This window comes from Ochotona princeps, chromosome 6 (assembly GCF_030435755.1).
Source record: "Ochotona princeps isolate mOchPri1 chromosome 6, mOchPri1.hap1, whole genome shotgun sequence".
NCBI classification, from domain to species: Eukaryota; Metazoa; Chordata; class Mammalia; order Lagomorpha; family Ochotonidae; genus Ochotona; species Ochotona princeps.
Genome location: NC_080837.1, coordinates 10,492,159 through 10,510,954, shown reverse-complemented (window position 1 = coordinate 10,510,954; position 18,796 = coordinate 10,492,159). Strand labels below are relative to the sequence as shown.

General features: G+C 59.8%; 2 protein-coding genes across 2 annotated transcripts in view; one reads left to right on the top strand and one right to left on the bottom strand.

Annotated features, from left to right (window-relative positions):
* The window catches only part of TBC1D2B (TBC1 domain family member 2B), a 54,945-nt gene extending 47,381 nt beyond the window's left edge, over nucleotides 1-7,564 (top strand). Inside the window, exons 11-13 of the mRNA XM_012927719.2 lie at nucleotides 2,213-2,398; nucleotides 3,804-3,925; nucleotides 6,019-7,564. Of these exons, the coding sequence (XP_012783173.2) occupies nucleotides 2,213-2,398; nucleotides 3,804-3,925; nucleotides 6,019-6,214 (504 nt within the window). The 3' untranslated portion in view covers nucleotides 6,215-7,564. The remainder of the gene's footprint in view (nucleotides 1-2,212; nucleotides 2,399-3,803; nucleotides 3,926-6,018) is intronic.
* Nucleotides 7,565-9,639: 2,075 nt separating this feature from the next.
* ADAMTS7 (ADAM metallopeptidase with thrombospondin type 1 motif 7) overlaps nucleotides 9,640-18,796 on the bottom strand; it is a 34,425-nt gene continuing 25,268 nt past the window's right edge. Inside the window, exons 15-25 of the mRNA XM_058665272.1 lie at nucleotides 17,754-17,998; nucleotides 17,525-17,666; nucleotides 16,078-16,204; nucleotides 15,560-15,773; nucleotides 13,967-15,245; nucleotides 13,870-13,892; nucleotides 13,551-13,745; nucleotides 12,791-12,964; nucleotides 12,540-12,686; nucleotides 11,719-11,881; nucleotides 9,640-10,017 (exon numbers count right to left, since the gene is read on the bottom strand). Coding sequence (XP_058521255.1) covers nucleotides 9,860-10,017; nucleotides 11,719-11,881; nucleotides 12,540-12,686; nucleotides 12,791-12,964; nucleotides 13,551-13,745; nucleotides 13,870-13,892; nucleotides 13,967-15,245; nucleotides 15,560-15,773; nucleotides 16,078-16,204; nucleotides 17,525-17,666; nucleotides 17,754-17,998 — 2,867 coding nt within the window. The 3' untranslated portion in view covers nucleotides 9,640-9,859. The remainder of the gene's footprint in view (nucleotides 10,018-11,718; nucleotides 11,882-12,539; nucleotides 12,687-12,790; nucleotides 12,965-13,550; nucleotides 13,746-13,869; nucleotides 13,893-13,966; nucleotides 15,246-15,559; nucleotides 15,774-16,077; nucleotides 16,205-17,524; nucleotides 17,667-17,753; nucleotides 17,999-18,796) is intronic.

Below are 18,796 nucleotides of genomic sequence, written 5' to 3'. Positions count from 1 at the left end.
GGACACAAGCGGCTCTGACACCTGTCACGTCTCAGGGGCTGCTGCAGACCAGCTGCTGGCCGGCTTTCCCAGCTGTGCTGTCCTTCGAGTATGTGCCGTGTGCCAGGGCCTCACCAGGCGTCGTGGCCGACTCAGAGATGAATGACACAGTCATTGCATGGCCTCTGAGGGAGGGGCTGAGGCAGAGGCAAGAGCCAGCATTCCCTGGCAGCCCGCTCCATGCCAGCTCTGCCAAGCACTCCGGCAGCCTCCAGAGCCAGGCAGTCTGCCAGCCAGGAGAGGGAGAGAGATGTGTGTCTGGCTCTTGGCCCAGTACAAGTCCAGCTCAGAAGTCCCAGGCTCTCCGACGTCCTCAGGCAGAGTGGATGGTGGGGTCCTCCCGTACTGTCGTGGACAGCAGACCTATCCACAGCTGCCCAGTCGGCAGCCCTGGTCCCCATCACCACGCTGTGGAGTGGGGCTCACAGGCAAAGGTTGTCTGAATGCAGGCCATGGAACAGGCCAAGCAGAAGCACCGAGTGCACAAGGAGTTGAAGGAGGGGTGCAGGGTGAAGGGAATAGAGGAGGCAGGTGTGGCTTGTTGCCGTGGCACCCATGTGACAGCTGCCACAGGGCTTTGTAGGCGTCCAGCCACTTGGAGCTACCTCTCAAGGTGGGGCAGCACACAGCGTGGCTTGTAAGCTACTTAGGCAGTTTTGCTTTTTTTTTTTTTTTAGATTTATTTTTATTGGAAAGGCAGTTAATAGAGAGGAGAGATAGACAAAGATTTTCTATCCACTGGTTCAATGCCCAGGTGGCCGCAATGGCCAGAGCTGAGCTGATTTGAAGCCAGGCGTCGAGAACTTCTAGGTTTGCCAGGTGGGTGCAGTATTCCAAGGCTTTGGATCATCCTCCACTGCTTTCCCAGGCCATAAGCAGGGAGCCGGATGGGAAGTGGAGCAGCTGGACACAAACTAGCACCCATTTGGCACTTGCAAGGGGAGGATTAACTGGTTCAGCCATTGAGCTGGGCCTGCTTTTGTTTACTTTTTAACATTTATTTATTTTTATTGGAAAGGCAGATTTAAGAGAGATGGAGAGACAGAGAAAAAGATCTTCCATCTGCTGATTCATTCCCCAAATGGCTGCAATGACTGGAGCCAAACCAATCTGAAGCCAGGAGCTAGGAGCTTTTTCCAGGTCTCTTAGACTTTGGTGCATTAGCTGCTTTTTTTCCAGGCTATAAACAGGGAACTAGCTGCATGGGAAATGGAGCAGCTGGGACAGGAACCCGAAACCATATGGAATCCTGGCATTTAAAGGAGGGTTAGCTAATTGAGCCATTGTGCCAGGCCCCTTGTTTTTTAAAGAAAATTATTCTCCCCTCCCCTCTACCAAAAAAAAGACAATCAATCCCAGGGGCCAGTCCTAGCAAGCTAATCCTCCCAGCTGTGGCACCAGCAGCATCCCACAAGGACACTGGTTCATGTCTGATTTGTTCCCCTCCCAGTCCAGCTCTCTGCTTGTGGCCTGAGAATGCACCCACGTGGGAGACCTGGAGGAGGCTATCAGTGCCCCTTCTCCAAGCTCGGCCCTGTGATGCTCCGTGCCCCCAGTTGCTGTCACAGCACCTCTGTGTGGCTTCCCACTGCCCATTTAACTCCTGATGCCATGACTGAAACTCGTTCAGCCCTCCCCTGTGCCTGACCTGATACTGAGTGACAGTAACCGCCTATGGCTTAGCTAGTTCAGTCCTGGAACCAGCCTGGACTGGTGTACCATACTTGGGCATGGGGCCGGCATGCTTCCCGTGTGGCTCCAGCTCTGCAGTCTGCTGTGACTTGGCACTGAGCTCTGTGTGTCAGCTTCCCTAGTCTGGCGGAGGCATGAGAGAGTGGGCTGTCCGGGCTGGTGCCTGCAGGCCCTGCTCCCTGGCTGCTTGCATGCTCACAGGGCCTTGAGGAATAGCAGAGGTCTCAGACTGTCTCTTTCCCCTCCTCCCCCTACTATGGTCCGGGGAAAGGTGCCTGTTGGTGGCCACCTGCTGTGCACCAGCAGTGGGGCAGTGAGGGTGGGGTGGGGTGGGGGGGTGAATCTGGAACAGCTGTGCTGGCTCAGCATGTGGCTGGGGTGGGGATGGAGGGCCCGAGCTCTCACATTCAGCCTCCATCCTTTATTGGCCTCTTGATGTTACGGGGAACCCCCAGCCTCCTCCCTTCGCTCTGCCCCACAGGTGGACCAGCGGGTGTTCAGAGACCTGATGAGTGAGAAGTTGCCCCGGCTGCACGCCCACTTTGAGCAGCACAAAGTTGATTACACCCTCATCACCTTCAACTGGTTCCTGGTGGTGTTTGTGGACAGCGTTGTCAGCGACGTGCTCTTCAAGATCTGGGACTCTTTCCTTTACGAGGGACCAAAGGTGGGTGTGCTCGTCTTGTCTCCTTGCCAGCCCTGTGAATGGGGGCAGAGGTGGTGGCAGAGGTCCCCACGGTGCCTGAGCCATCCTGTTGCCAGATGCCACTGGAGACGGGCTGGGGCCTGGGCAAGGAAGAGCAGCCACCTTTTACTGCCAGAGCATCTGGTCTGCATCAAGCCCCGAGCCAAGCACTGAGGGCCTACTGTATGGGTGGGTAGGTGGAGGGCCACAGGTCTAACAAGGAGCAGGACTGAACTGTCCACAAGCCTGGTAAGTGGTAGAGCTGTTTACACGCTGAGCCCAAGTCATGCGGCTGAGACTCCCGGCAGCCATGGGGGGCTCTCCTCAGGGTGTGGGTGCATGTGGCATGCACTGTGTCCCTGAGATGGAGCTGCAACAGGGGTACAGCCTGGGCTCTGTGTGGTCCCAGGATGGACCTATGGGGCAACCCCGTCTCCCTGCACTGTGCACGCTCTCCTGACCCTCCTGTCTGGAGCCCAGTTAGACACAGGGTCAGCCACAGAAGCAGTGGTGCTGCTGGGCAGCCAGCTGGCCAAGCAGTGGGGCTTCATGTCGTGGGCGCCTCAGCCCCAGCTGAGTGTGGGACCCAGAAGACCCCATGGCTTCCTTCATCACCTGCTCTGTGCTTACTACAAAGGGCATGTCCCCAAGGAGCGATGGGCAGGAGGCCTTCCGGCCCTGTGGACACCACTTTGTGAGCTAGAGGACGACAGGCTCTGTGGCTTGTGGTGCAGGGAAAGTAGATTGTGCCTGAGCCACATGAAGCTGCTCAAATGCTACCACCCAACAGCTGAGCAGGGAGACAAGTCTTCTCTCACCGTGTTGAGCTCCCACCTTCATTTGCTGAGATGGAAATGGCCTGTGGAGGTAGAGTTTTGAGAGTTTTAAAAGCCTGGTTTGCTTTGATTTAAGAATTATGTCCAGGTAGGTGTGTTAGATCAGCAGCTGAGATCCCATGTCTCCCGTTGGGGCACCTGGTGCAGTGCCTGGCTCTGTCTCCCTGGTGGTGTAGACCCAGGGAGGCAGCAGGTGAGGGCCTCAGTGCTTGGATCCTGGGCTTCTAACTGCAGCCCAGCCCTGCCCTGGCCATCGCGTACCCTTGGGGAGTGAACCAGCAGACAGGAGTGAGCTGTGTCTTGCTCTCATTCTTGCTTTCTCTCACTCTCTGTTTAACACTAACCCAGAGCGAGGAGTCCATGGAGGTCTGCCTGGGCTGAAGTTTGCTGGAAACCACCTGTGGGTCAGTTTTCCTGCAGGCCGGGATCTGGGTTTGCTGATGGGAGCTGCTCTCACCCAGGTGGGGAGCTGCCCAGGCTAGCAGAGACCAGGAGCCCATGACTGTGAGCCTGTGGGGCCCCACTGATGCAGCCACCCGCCCTCCCTGCAGGTTATTTTCCGTTTTGCCCTGGCGCTTTTCAAGTACAAGGAAGAGGAGATCCTGAAGCTGCAGGACTCCATGTCCATCTTCAAGTACCTTCGCTACTTCACCCGCACCATCCTGGATGCCAGGTGAGTCTCTCGGGCACCCCTTAGCCGGGCCCTGAGCTCCCTAACATTACCTGTGCCCAGTGTGAACAGGGAGGGGGCAGGGGGCCTGGGAGAAGGCTGCCTTTATCCTGCATGCAGCAGTTTATGTTGCAGCCAACTGCTTCTGCCAGCATGCACTGTAGAGCCTTCCCCGGCCAGGCCCCGGCCAGCCTATGAGGTTGCAGATGAGGGGCAGGCCCTGTCCTAGATGGGCCTCCACTGTTTCCGTCTGCTGAGCTGGGCGGGGGGAGGGGGGGGCAGTGAGGCTGCGCTGTGTGGGACAGGAAGTGGCTGAGGCAGGCTCTTGTGGGCGATGCCCAGGGCCTGGGCCTCCTCCCTCGCTGGTTTTAGGATCTGACTTGGAAAGTAGGTTTTCAAGGCAGTTTGAAGCTTGCAAACCACAGTGGTGGCCTGATTGTTACCCAGTGAGAAAGAGGCCATCTGAGGACGTTTGCTAGTGAAGGATCGATTCCCAGTATGGGAGTGAGCCCTGGAGACTTTGGCTGGCTGGCTGAGGATCACCAGGAATGACATCACACGGCCTCTCACAGCTGTCCCTGGCTAGCTCCTTAGCCTGGTAGTCCCTGCTGTGACCAGGCATGGTCCCACAGCACCACCTTGTGGGTGCAGGTGCCTTGCAATTGGCTTTAGCTAGGCGGTGGTGGCCACAGGATGGCAATGGCGCTGACCCATTTCTGGGCCCCCTGGACAGTGGTTCCCTGACAGACCTCCCACGGTGAATGATCCACAGGAGAGGGAGGGATTCTGTGTCCCCAACTGCAGCAGAACGTCTGGTGGCACAGAGGGCAGTGAGCATTGTGGCCTCCCGTTAGCCAAGGCAGGGCAGCCTGTGATGTCCTCTGCTCCCAGTCTCAGCACTTGTAACTGCGGGTGTCCCTTTCTGTAATGGGCAAGCGGGGTGGACACCGCAGATGCTTGGTCTGTGGGGCCTCCCAGCCCCCAAGCCTGTGTTTCGTTGCCCAGAGGTACCCCACCTAGCCCCGCAGGACTCGGCAAGTCCACATGTAGGATCCTTGCGTCCCAGGTTCCGGCACTCAGTCAGGGGATCTGGCATTGAAGCAAAGCCAGGCCTCCTGAACTTTCAGTCCCTTGTAGGGGAAGATGCCTGGAATACAGGAAGGACAGATGCCTGTGCCCATAGGCACCGCCTCTTTTTTTTTTTTTTTTTTAATTTTTTTTTATTATTATTATTGGAAAGCTGGATATACAGAGAGGAGGAGAGACAGAGAGGAAGATCTTCCATCCGATGTTTCACTCCCCAAGTGAGCCGCAACGGCCGGTGCGCGCCGATCCGATGCCGGGAACCAGGAACCTCTTCTGGGTCTCCCACGCGGGTGCAGGGTCCCAAAGCTTTGGGCCGTCTTCTCCTGCTTTCCCAGGCCACAAGCAGGGAGCTGGATGGGAAGTGGAGCTGCCGGGATTAGAACCGGCGCCCATATGGGATCCTGGGGCTTTCAAGGCGAGGACTTTAGCCGCTAGGCCACGCCGCCGGGCCCAGGCACCGCTTCTTAAAGGAGCAGCGGGGCATGGGAAGGCCTCACCACGGGCTTGCCTCCACCTGGCCCAGGGCTGCCAGCTCTGTGCATCTCTGGCAGAGGCAGGGGAATGAGCCCCTGGTGTTTCGAAGTAAAGTCTCTGGGCCCTAGTTCCGCTCCAGCTGGGTTTTCCGTGTTGAATGTCCTGGGAGGCAGGGTGGCTGGCCTGGGCAGTGTGTGGTTCTGTGTCTGGTAAGCCACGGCCGCTGGGGCCACCTTCAGAGCTTCTGCCATTGGGCAGCAACCTGTCCCTCTGGAGTTCACAGCCCAACCCTGGCTGCACTGCCACCTGGGTGTGCCAGTCACTGCAGTGCTAGGCCCCACGCTAGCCCTGGAGACCCACTCACTGCCACCCTGGCAGGTGTCTCCCACGTTCCCAGCATGCTGGTCAGCAGTCGGAAGCCATGAAGGGATTGACCAACTCCTACGGTCACCCAGCCATGTGTGAGCCTTGCTGGCGGGGAGGCTGTGTCAAGTGTGTTTCCTAAGCCCAAACCTAGACCCATGTCTCTGCTCCAGGAAGCTCATCAGCATCTCCTTTGGGGACCTGAATCCCTTCCCGCTGCGCCAGATCCGGAACCGGCGAGCCTGCCACCTGGAGAAGGTGCGGCTGGAGCTGACGGAGCTGGAGGCCATCCGCGAGGACTTCCTGCGTGAGCGGGACAGCAGTCCTGACAAGGGAGAGCTGGTCAGCGACGAGGAGGAGGACACCTGAGCGCCCTGCCTCAGTGCCCACACCAAGATGCTGTCACTTGCCTCCCTGCACGGCCTGAGTGCACCTGCTGCAGGGACGCGGTTTGCTCAAAGCCAGGACTGATGATGGAGCAGCTGCGGCCGCTGGGCATCTGCTGGGCAGACGTCTTCGCTCACAGCTACCTCCCCACGGGCATGGGCATGCTCAGCCTGTGCCGTGAGCCCTCAGCACCGCCCAGCAGGCTGGCATTGAGTGCCTATTGACAGCATGCATCAGCCATCCTGGTGTTCACCCCGACCCTTCCAGATCTCCCGAGTTCTGCCTTGGAGCGCCGGGCATACCGATTGGCGTGGCTGTTGCTGGTGGCATGGGACTGCCCTTGGATGAGAACCTCCTTCCCACCAGCCATGTCCCCTCATTGGACTCTACTCAGCACAGCCCAGGCTGGACTGCCTCACCTGCCTGTCTGTGTCCGGCTCTTCTCAGCTTGGCAGTCTGTGGGAAGCCATTCCCCTAGTGTGGATGCGGACCAGCGGGGCCAGCAAACCACAAAGCAGCCCCCTGGTGCTAGTCCCGGTGGGGGACCCTGCAGTCCAGTGAGGCCTACACTGCACAGTGAGGCCTTGCGGACACCCAACAGCCTCGACTGCTTCACCGGAGCGAACACAACTCCGCCATGTCTCTGCTGCCCATGACATGTCAGGACAAACTGGTGGCCTCTGGGCCTCCAGGAGGTGTTAGGTGAGGGCATCTGCCTGACCTGGGGACCACCTTGGCCCTTGCACTGAGGAGCCACATGGCATCTTGGGTGGCTGGTTGCTGTGAGCTCCACCCACACATCTATCCATCCGCCTGTCCGTCCACACTTGCCTTATTTTTGCCAAATAGAGGGAGCCACTCCCTGTGATGAGCCAAAGCCGCGGCCCCTCCCAGCATGCACAGCGGGCTTTCCCCTTGCCTTTGTCTCTGGGAGCTGCCAACTGAGGCCTGATTTCCAGAAACGTCTCCAAGAGCTGGGCCTGGCCATCTCACCGCTGTTTCTGAGCAGCTAGGACTGAACACCAAGAACTCCTGGTTGCCTCCTGTCCCTGTCCCGCGTGTAGTGACACTGTGGTTCTCAGCCTGGGGACACCACGAAGGAAGGGGTCAGGGTCAGCCACACTCAGCTTTGTTCCCAAGATCATCTCCCCATGGGCAAGGCTGGTACCACCTGCTGTTGGCAGGACCCTGAAGAGGGGGCGACTTGGCCTGGAAAGGTGGAATAGCCCTGGGTGGGGATGCTGAAAGCAAAGGCACTTCCACCCTTGCCCAAGTGGCCGCCATATGCGTGTTTCCAGGCCATAAGCGTGAGACAGCTCCGGCTCCCCAGGTCCTGGCACCTGTGCTGGGAGGGCCTTCCAGGCTGCGCCGGCAGAGGGAGCTCTTGGCTGGACCGCTCCTCCTGTCACCCAACCTGTGCCACTACCGGTGTGGGCCCTGTGGAGTGTGGAGGGGGGAACCCCAGCCCATGTGTTCTGTGCCCATGCTGGCTAGCGGGGTCCCCTGCTAGCTCCCGCCTCTACCCTTGTTTTTACTCATGTATATTTTCACTACAGTTTCTATTTTTATAGACTATTTTATCAAGGTTTTTCTAGATCCTGCACATCTATTTTATATAACAAGTCCTTATCGCGTGTGTTTGCGTGACCCGGGGCCTCCGCTGGCGCCCCACCCTGCACCAGCATTTCCCGCAAGCTGCCCGGAGGCCCCTGCTCACCCCAGGTGGCCTTGGGCGGGGGTGGGGTGGGGGTGCAGAGCTGGATGAAGCTGCAGCTGCTGGAAGCGATTCTGGTGTCCTCTGCATTGTGTGGGCAGAGGAAGTCTCACTTGGGAAAGCCCAGGTCTGGTTTGTCAGCCAAATGTCTGTGTCACCGCACCCCCATGGCCTGCAGAGCACTGTCCTTGGCCTGCCACTGGCACTGGGGCAGGCGGGGTGCAGGCCCCCTCTATATCGCCTAGGATGGGGAAGTGGGGGACTGCCAAGTTGACTCTGTCCTTTTCTACAGCGGTTATCCTGGAATTGCTATGCCCCACAGGGAGAATAAAATACTAATTTGTAGGATGCTGGAGCCTTGAAATGCCATGGGTCCTGAGCGTTTGGGGTGTGGGACAGGGTCCATGAGTGTCCCTGCCCTGGAATGCAGGGGGTTGCTATGGCAGCCTGAGAAAGTGGTGGTGGGAAGGGGCATGCATATCTGGGCTGTGGCCAGGCTGCAGGTGGAGGCTGGTGTGCAGAGCTGGCGCCCCTCTCTCTGCCTCTGGGCCAGGCTTGTCCTGAGTCATGAGCTGTTTGCCTCCTGTCTAGAACTGACAGCCCAGGCCTGGCTGTCAGTGGGGACACCCCCAGCAGTCACTGGAAAAACAGGGATGATTAAGACCAAATGTCTTGTCGTGAGATAGAGGGGGGGGGCGCGTTGGCAAAGCCAGCTCCAGTGTGGAACCCCAGGCAGGGCAGGCCAAACCCTGGGGGCAGTGGGCATGGGGGATTTGGAGAAGCTGGAGCAGAACTGGGATAGGGACCCCAGGGCTCTGCCACTATGTCTGCCCCACCACATGTAGGTCAGGAGACCCCCTGGCCTTGAGAGGGGTCTTGGCTTGGGGCAGTCTGGACTAAGCCCTGGGAAGCCATTACTCAGAGAGTAGCAGGTCCCCAGGGCCTACTTGGGCCAGCCTGACTGCCACAGAAGGGAAGCTGCCTGTCGCTCCGCCCCAGCCCTCACACAAGCCCTTCAAGCTGCCTGCAGGGCCTGCCCAGGCCCTCTTATCCATCAGGCAGGGCAAGCCCTTGAGTGAGCACCCTGGAGGCCCATGGGTACAGGGGTGCCATTCTTGGCCTCATCTCCCCCCCTGCCTGTCTCGGTGCCCATCCCATCCTAGCCCCCAGCCCAGAGGATCCATAATAGAAGGCAGGGGACTTCTCTCAACCTCAGTGTGTCCTGCTTGGAGAAGACAAGACACATTCCAGGCCCCGAAGAGGGGACCTCAGAAGGGACTAAACCCAAGGCCTCGTAGTTGGGGTGGGGAGGGCAGGCTGGGCTGGGAGGTGGCCAGTACCAGGGACACTCTTCAAAGCCTCGTGGACACAAGGTCAAGTCCACTGGCATTGGGTTTTGTGATGGGGAAGTGGGTGGCCGTGGGGAAGGGGCCGCACTCACAGCCCATCCCTGAGCAGCAAGGAGATAGAAGGTCACGTGGGGGCAGCCTAGGAAGGAGCTGATGAGTACAACATGGAGGGCTGGGACCTGCATAGGGTGGGGACAGTCCCAGCAGTGACCACATGGGCTTTGCTGTGGCAATGGGGCAGGGAGTGTCTGACTCAATCCCCCCACAACAGGGGAGTGACCAGAGATGACCTGGCAGAAGGTCTCCCAGATAGACCCAGGAAGAGGCCAGCCAGAGCTTTTGGGATGGTAGGTGCTGATTTATGTAAAATTGTAACTGTTACACAAATGGCTAGAATAAAAAAAATACCCTTTTTCCGGGAGGGGGAGGTCCCCAGCCTGCGCACGGGGTGGGGTTAGCACCATTGGGGAGCAGAGGTGGGGCCGCCGCAGCCCTGGTGGGGCGCTGAGGTCTGAGCGGTGTCATCATCGTTGTCTTCATTGGTCTGTGTCCCCCTGGTGCAGGTCAGCGGCGAGCCACCCGCTGATGGCCTCGGGAAGGGACACCACGGCCGGTGGAAGGACACGAGCGGCAGCACTGAGCGCGGATGGTGGGTAGCTGACAGCGACCCAGCAGGCGCAGGGTCTCACAGAAACCAAAGGACAGGCGGTCCCGCTCACAGCCTGGGGGCAAGTCAGAACCCATCTGCCTGCCTGTGCTTCTAACCTCCCCCATAACCCCAGTAGCCCCTCCTAGGACACTAGTGCAGGCAGGGCCTCGGCAGAAACCAGGGGCTAAGCACCAGAGCCCTGGGGAGGGAGGGCGGCTACATGCTGCTTAGAGGGCCTGGGTGACCAGAGCTATTTTGGGAAGTGCCTTGCCTCCAGCCTCCTGGCCTTGATCCTGGGGCTGCTGCTGCTGCTGACAGCCCCCAGCTGCTGTAGTGGGGGAGGGGAAGGGCCCAGAGGACCACAGCTGCTCCAGGCCTGGGACATCCCCTGCCGAGCTGAGGGCCTCAGGGCAGGCATTGCCTCCACCCCAGCTCAGGGCCTGTAGGGTGGCCCTGCTGGTGAGCAGATGTCTCAGCTACAGGAGCTGTCTGGCTGCAGGAACTGTACGCCCTGGAGCTTCCTAGTTTCCTGAATGTCCTATCTCAGTTTTGGGAACCTTCACAATATTCTGAGAATTCCAGGCTTTCCAGCTGTCCACCCATGTCCCGTCCAAACCCATGGCCTCCTGGGCCAGGCTGTCCTTGCTTCTGGGCCCCCATTCCTTCTGTCTTCCTGGACAAGTCTTTGCCATCTGGGATTGCAAACTGCCCACCACCTGCCCCCAGATGCCTGTTAGCCTTGAGAATGCAATGCCAGCTCCCAGCTCCTGCCCTGCCCGGGAGCCCTGGGGGATTCTGGCTGCAGAGTTGCCCAGGACAGGCAGCAGCAGATGGGCAGTGCTCTCACTGGCCTCAGGTGTGTGGGATTTGAGGCAGGGAAGGCTGTGCTTGGGCAACGTGGCAGGAATACAAGCTGCCTTTGCTGGGTGCCAGCCACTGCAGATAAGGCTGTCTGGAACCAGGGGGACCAGGGCCAGTCCCTGGACACCCCGACCACATGCCTGGCAGTCACAACCTCTGTCCTTGAGGCAGGGAGCAACCAGTGCTGACCCAGGCAGCCCTGGACCCCACCCCCTGACCTTGACCTCCAAATGAGCACTGTCTGAGAGGCTCTTGGGTACCCTGGCAGTGCCAGACCCTTTGCCCATAGAGCCCACCTATGCCAGGGCTGGGTTTGCCAGCCCCCATATGTTGGAAGACATGGGGGCTTGGGGACGGAAGTGGAACCCAGGGCCACCATTGGTGAGGGTCCAGGTGTGACTCTAGAGCCTCTGAGCTTCCTGTGCCAAGGCAGCTGGGGCTGCAGGAAGGAAGTGTGTGCATGGGGCAGGCAGGGCAGGGGAGGGATCTGGCTCAGGCCCTTGCACCAAGAGGACCCAGCTGGCCAGAAGGTCATGTGCTGGGGGCATAGCCCTTCCTGGGGCCAGGCCAGAGCTGGAGCTGGGGCTCCCCAGGGGCAAACTCTCCAGCAGCAGCATGAGGGATACCTTCCACCCCAGTTCCCCACTGCTGAGGGGATGGACCCCCTGCTGAAATCTTGGGCACCAGACCTCTCTCTCCACTGCCCAAGCAGCTGCCCACAGGACACCTGCAGGGCTGGGATTCCCCAGCTTTGATCCTGCACTATTCCCCCTGGCCCAGTCCTGCTTCCGCCTGGCACACTGCAACCCCTGCATCCGTGGAACTCCCAAGCCTGCCTTGCAGTGGTACAGTGGGCCATGGTATGACCATTTCCACGCCTGAACCCTGTGCACTGCCATGGGTGCCAACTCACGTGGAGGTTCAATGAGCTCACAGTCCTCGGTGCCACAGGGCCGGGAGCTCTCGGGCCAGGCCTCGTGGCTGCACTGGTCGCTGTCTTCCTCGGGCAGCCCCGTCTGAGTGTTGACGCACCTGACCAGGCGTCGCTGGACACCACCGCCGCAGGGGGCTGAGCACTGCATAGAGGTGGGGATGGAGGTTGTCCATGGAGCTGGCTCCTGTGGTTCCATTCCTTCCCAGGGCCCCCTTGTTGTATCCATACAAACACACACACACACCCCACTGCAGGCTCTGCTCCTACTCAGGCTGGGAAACTCCTAGCTCTTGGGGACCCCGATGGCTTAGCCACTTGGGAGCAGTCATGCAATGCGCAAGAGATGAGGGCAGAGGAGCTGCTGTAGCTTGGGGACAACACAAGAGAGGCCCAGGACTTCTCAGCCAGCGCCACCTTCCTGCCACCAGCTGGGGTCTGCTGTGCAAAGCTGGAGAAGCTAGTTCAGTGGGCCCCACCCTGTGTCCTGCCCTGCGCCCCTCACCTTGCAGCCTGGCTGAGTCTCCCCAGCCCAGCTAACTCCAAGGCATGCCTCTAGAACCCCTCTTATGGTCCCTGCTGCTGCACTGACGCACCCCCCCCCCCACATTTGTGGTTCTTGCCATGGGGCCTCCATCCATCTCCTTGGCTCCCTGGCTCCTCCTCCTCTTTCAGGCCTCAGACCACTCTTCCTGGCAGGGATGGACCCTTTGCCTGCCCTTAGCCATGTCTGAAAGCTGGAGGAATGGGGTGGGGTAAGGTGCACAGCTCCTCCCACTGCTGTCACTTCACCTGCTGCTCACCTGGCCCCAGGGCCCCACCACCCACTGTGTGCAGGGCTGGGTGTTGCAAGGCCGCGTGGCGTTGGGCCTCAGTGCTTCCTCACAGAGGCCTGGCTCTGGGCAGGTCACCAGGCGCTGCTGTTCACCTCCGCCACAGGCCTCGGAGCACTGGGAGGGCAAGGGGGTGCCGGGGCAGGTGGAGGAGGTGGTCAGGGCTCTGGCAGGGTCTGAGGCTGCCCCTTCCCGCATCCCAAAAGCCCCCTAGGCCTCACCTCCCTCCAGGAGGATGTATACCAGCTGAGGCAGGGCTGGGTGGCACAGGGCTGGCGAGCGGCTGGCTTGGTGGGTCCAGGCTGGCAGTGGAAGGGCCGCAGTGGCCGGAGGTCCCGCGTGTCCACACACTGCACGTCCCGCACAGAGGACCCCCCGCCGCAGCTGCGGGAGCACTGGGGACCGAGGCACACATGTGTAGACTCGTCTTTCTCACCAACACCACACACACACACACACACACACACACACACACACACACACACACACACACACACACACACACACACACACACACACACACACACACACACACACACACACACACACACACACACACACACACACACACACACACACACACACACACACACACACACACACACACACACACACACACACACACACACACACACACCCCCCCTACTGTGGAAGACCCAGCCCGTGGGGTTGGGAGCTGGGATGGAGGGAAGGGAAGCATTCCAAGATGAGCCTGGAACAGATGCAGAGGGGAGAGGCAATAGCAGGTGGAGAAGCAGAGAGAAGGGGACAGGTGGTGGAGGAAGAGCCAGGAGAGGGACAGGAGTGACGTGGACCAGGGCCACTGTCCCTCTGCCTCTATTAGGATCAGACACCAACACAGAAGCCTAAGTCCCTGAAGACACACAGCATGCAATTTGCCTCCGGACTATGTATAAGATCAAAATCGTTCTAAAGCCCTGCTGAGTGAGTCCTCCCCTGCCCTGCTAGAAGGGCACACACCTTACTCCAGTTGCCTGTGTGCCAGGCAGCACAGGGCCGCAGGTGGCATCGTCGTGCGGGCTGGGGCCGCCCAGTATGAGCGCAGTCTTCGTCCCGGCCAGAGCTACAGTGCACAGGCCTCCAGGAGGCACCCAGGCCACAGGTGGTGGAGCACTGAGGAGGGGCAGATACCCGTGAGGGTTGGGCAGGTTGCCCCTAGCCCACTTCCATACAGCCTGGTGGCTGCCACAGCATGAAACTGGACTCCAATTTCCTATATATAAAATGGACTCATCCACATCACCCCTTCCCCCAAGGACCCCCTAAGAAAAATCAATACAGTGAGTGGGCCATCTGCCACAGCTACCCATCGGGAGCCCTCAGCCCGCCCCAGCCCCCCACCACTCAAATGGGAACCAGAGGCCCTACCTATATGCCCAGCCCCCTCCCTGAGCCCACACCACTTGCCTGGCTCCAGTTTCCCACTTGCCAGCTGGCGTTCCCTCTGCTGCTATTGACCAGGATGTCCCAAGCTGGTGTGGCTTCAGAGCTCAGAGATACCTCAGGGTGACGGGAGGGTCCCAGGCTCAGGACAGTCCCCCAGGGTGTATGCTCGAGGTTGCTCAGGTCTGTGGGCACTGCCATTGTCTGCAGGTCCTCGGAACCAAGGCCTGCAGCGGCAAAGGTAGGCATCCCCGGCCCTTGGGAGCTGTCCCAGATCCCAGATTGGGTGGCCAGAGGGGCAGGTGGAGAAGGAAACACCCCCACAGTGGGTTCCAGGCCACCACTGTCCAGAGTGGGCCCCCAGGCCACAGTGCCTTCTGTCCAGGGCAGGCCAGGACTAGGAGAGGAGGTGGCAGAACCAGCTGGGGCCAGAAGAGGTAGTGTGGGGCCAGGGTCCTGGGACAGGTGCGGGACTCTGTGGCTAGTCATCTCTGTCTCATCCACGGAAACCTTGTGGGTTTTGCTCCGGTGCGTGGGGGGCAGCTGGTTCTGGCTGTCCCCCTCCACTATGAGGTCATTGGGGTTCCTGGGGACAGCAGGTGTCTCAGTGCCGTCCACCGAGGCAGGGGGCCAGGGCCGGCTAGGGAGCCCCAGGTCTGGGGCATTGTCCTCAGGTGTGGTAGTAGCCCAGAGGTTTCCAGGGGCCGGCTCTGTGTTGGGCCCTGGGGAGTGACCAGTGTGGCTGGGTGGGGGGTGGGGTGACTGGGTTCCCAGTGTCCCTTGCTCCCCAGCCCCAGGAAGCTGTATGGCAGGCACAGGAGTGCCAGTGGGGGGTGTGGATGATGGCTTCCCCATCGCGCCTATTGGGTCTGGGCTGGGGTCCCTGAAGGGCCTGTAGGAGAGGTCCTCATGGAAGTTAATGAAGTTGTAGTCGTAATAGAAGTCATCCACGAACACAGGCCCTGGCGGCTCCTCTTCCTCCTCCTCAGTGATGGCATTGCCCATGCTGGGCAGCAGAGGTGGTGCTGGGGAGGGCGGTCGGGGGGCTGGTGGGTGTGGCATGAAATCCACCTCGTTGTAGAGCTCAGGGCTGGAGGAGCCACTGCCTGAGCCCTCAGGGCCCCCCAGCGGGTCCAGGGGCCCTGACGGGCATGGGGCCAGGGGGCACAGGGCCTCTATGGCTGGCCGCTGGGCCTCCTCACAGGGCACGCCGGTGTCATTGGTGCAGAGGATGCTTCGGTGCCGTGTGCCCACCCCGCATGTCACCGAGCACTACAAAGAAAACCGGGAAGAGGGGATCAGCCCGCGGAGGGTGGGGTGGGAACCTGCTGGACAAACAGCAGAGGCCTCCACTGGCCCTATCCAGCTCAAGGTCATGGCTGTGGCCATATCTTGCCAGACGGCACTCTGAACCCTGAAGTTTTGTGCTGAAGGAGGAAGGAGGGAGAAGGAACTGTGTCCCAGCACCCTCAGCACCAAGCACTAAGGGACTCCCACAAAAGCTGCCCACCTCCCTGGGCCCCCAAGACCCTTGAGGGAGCTGTGGGGTGATCATCTCCCTCCCACCCACCCACCCCGACACACACCTGAGACCAGTTCCCCACAGCCCAGGTGGCTGGACAGGGCACGTGGCGGTTGCATGGGGCTTCAGCAGGCGGCCGCGGCAGGTGCGCACAGGCGGGCGGCTCCAGGGCTCTCTGCTCGTCGAGCCCCACGCTGCGGATGCACAGAACAGCCCGACGGGAGAGGCCCCGTGGCCCGCAGGAGCTGGAGCAGAGCTGCCACTCACCTGCCCACCACCTGCCAGGGGCACATGGAATGGGGAGGGCCTGTCAGACAGGGGTTACCAACAGGCTTCCAGCAGAGATGGAGAATCAGCCCAGAGTGACAGGCACCCGTAGGGGACTTGGACCAGACCACAGCTTATTTGCACATTCTAGGATCCAGAGAAGGATAGAGGTGGTCAGGCCAGCATTGAATGTCCCGGGGGGGGGGGGGGTGACTTTGACTTTGGAAAAAAACTGTTAGTCCAGCTCCTTTCACTCCTCCCCAGAGTACCCCACTCTCCTGCGGCAGGCCCAGGACGGCTGGTGGTGGTGCTCACCTGGCAGGGCAGGGCTCCTCGCTGCACTTCCTCTGACGGTCATCGGGCCTGGCCAGGGCATCACAGTGTCCCTCATCCACAGGCCCTGCCTGTTGCTCCTTGCAGTACACGCTCTGCCTCTGTACACCTGCAGGCCCCAGGGGGCTCAGCCTGGACACCCAAAGACAAGACCACACCCTCTCCACCCAGAATCAACCCACAACAGTGGCCTCTCCCTGCCTGGGGAAAGAAAAAGAGAGGACTCCCCACCGCCTCCTCCTTGCGGGCCTCCCTGACCTCTCAAGATACCGAGTGTGTAGGTCTAGTGGGGCAGGTGCCCAGACCCACGGCGTCCTCACTGACAGGACTTGGCAGCTCACTTGGCCTCTCTGACCCTCAGTGTCCTCATCTGTAAAATGGGAGCAACCCTAAGACCTGTCTTTCTGAAAGCCCTTAATGTGAGGACATTAGGTGGCTATGGACCAGTAGTAGGTGCCAGCTGCTGCTGGTGGGCAAATCCATCCACACTGTGAGCCCCTGGCCCACACCCCTCCCAGCATCAGCCTCAGAGGTGTCTGCAGCTGGATTCCTCCACACCAGGCTCACCCTGGCCCTGTCCTGTTGGTTGCCCTCTCTGCCACTGCTCATCCCAGGGCCTTTGCACATCTGTGCCCTTCACTGGGGACACTCACACCCTGGCCACTGGCAGTCCTAAAATCTAATTTTGTTCAAGGGTAGCAGGAGGACCTACTGCCAACTCTCCAGCCACTAGCAGGGCCTGGAACACAGTCTGGATGGGGAGAAAAAGGCCCAAGGCCCTCAGCCCCTTCTTCCTGTGTCATGCACAAGAGGCCTGGGGGTGAGGTTGGAGGAAGATGGAAAGGTCCCCCAACAGCATGGCAGGCCCCCAGTTTGCACTGTGCACCCTAGAGCTTCTCATTCCCTTATCCATTCCAGCCACCGTGGGTCAGGACTCAGATGCCTGCTGCCTGGTACACTCCCAGTGGGCCACCTGCAAAATGGCAGGCCCCCCATGCCCAGGGATTGAGAATCATTGCACTGCAGGGGATGGCTCTGATGGCTTTTCAAGATTTTTGCCAAGTCTCAGCCATCAGCCTTAACCTGGTCTTCTCAATGGGTTCAAGACCTCTTTGCACAGATTTCTGATCCTGAGGGCCAAAGACGGGAAGACAAGGGACAGAGAGAGATGGAGGGATGGGAAGAGACTATGTGAGACCAAGGGGGTAACAAAGGGACAAAGGACAGATGGATGGACAGGGGATAGGTGGAGGGACAGCAGGGGCAGACTGCTGGCCCCCTTTGCAGATGACAAACTGTGGCTCCAAGAGATTAAGGTGCCAACCCCTGGGTGGTCCAGCAGGTGAACATCAAAGCCAAAATGGCAGTCCCTGCTAAGATGCCAAGCCCAGGCAGCAAGCAGCCGCCGGGCAGGCCTGTTTCTCCTCACCTGTGCCGCAGGTGACTGTGCACTTGCTCCAGGGCCCATACTGCCAGGAGAACTCGGGCGGCTGCACCTGGCCATGGCCAGTCGCCTCCCTGTGGATGGTGTACTCGTAGCGCACGCCGGGATTACTCTCCTGAAATAGCAACTGGGGGGGCAGTGGGTGGGGCTGTGAGTGCACACTCTAGGTGGGAGCTGGGTTCTGGGGACCTCTCCTCACTCCTACCCCCAGCACCTGGATCCATACAGGCTCCTGGGTGGGGCCAGGGGAGGTGAGGTTCTCCCAGTCGCCAGTGCGAGCATAGGTGAAGGTGGCGCCAGCCACCTCGTAGTCCCCATTCCACTGGATGGTCCAGCCGCCATTGAGGAAGTACTTGTCGGGGTCCTCGCTGCGCAGGGCCAGGAAGTTGGCGGCTTCGGCCACCTCCTGGATGCGGATCTCACGTGCACCGGCTGGGATCATGCCAACGTCCACATAGCCTAGGGGGTTGGGTCACATGTGCATGGCTTATATTCAAGAGCGAAGGAGGGTGGCTGTTGCCCACTCCCTTCCCAGCTGCCCCTGCCTGCTGACTTTGAAATTATCAAAAACCTGGGTTTGTAGGGAAGTCCTCATCCTCCCTAGCTGGCCTTTCTCCTTTAAGCATCTGATGAGTGCTAAACACATGGGGGATGTCATGACACTCACTTTACAGGAAACAGGCACTGTGAGGCCCCAGCATTTATTCACAGGACATTCCTGCTGCACTACGCCTCGGGCTCTGGGCTCCATGTGACCGCCACCTCACTACACATTTGCAGCTCTGGGATGCAGTCTAAGCTTTCCAGCCTGCCTGGCATTCATAGTCCTCTATGGCCAATCCCGCTTTGCCAGCTTTAGCTTAGCACCAGCTCTTTCTCCCCTGTGTCTGGTGTGCCCCTTCCCAGGCTCCTCCAAGTCTTCTATGATTCAGCTCAGTTTCCACCTACAAGGGGAAGTCGGACCTCCGCAGGCCAAGCCCTTCTCCCTCGGTGCCCTTGTGGTCCACTGCACCTGTCATGCTAACAGATTCCAACACTGCCACATGTCTATCACCTAGCACACGGTTGGTCAGCACTTAAGCAACAGCACGGGCCCCCCTCCCCACCGGACAAGGGAGAGGAGCAGTGGCAGGGGTCTCTGATGCTTCTTAGGCCAACAGCAAACTCTGGAAGGTCAGGCCACCTTGCTTAGGGTACCTGAGTCGGGAGAACTCCCCTAAGGTAGGTCCCTGCACCTGAGCCAGGTACAATGACCCC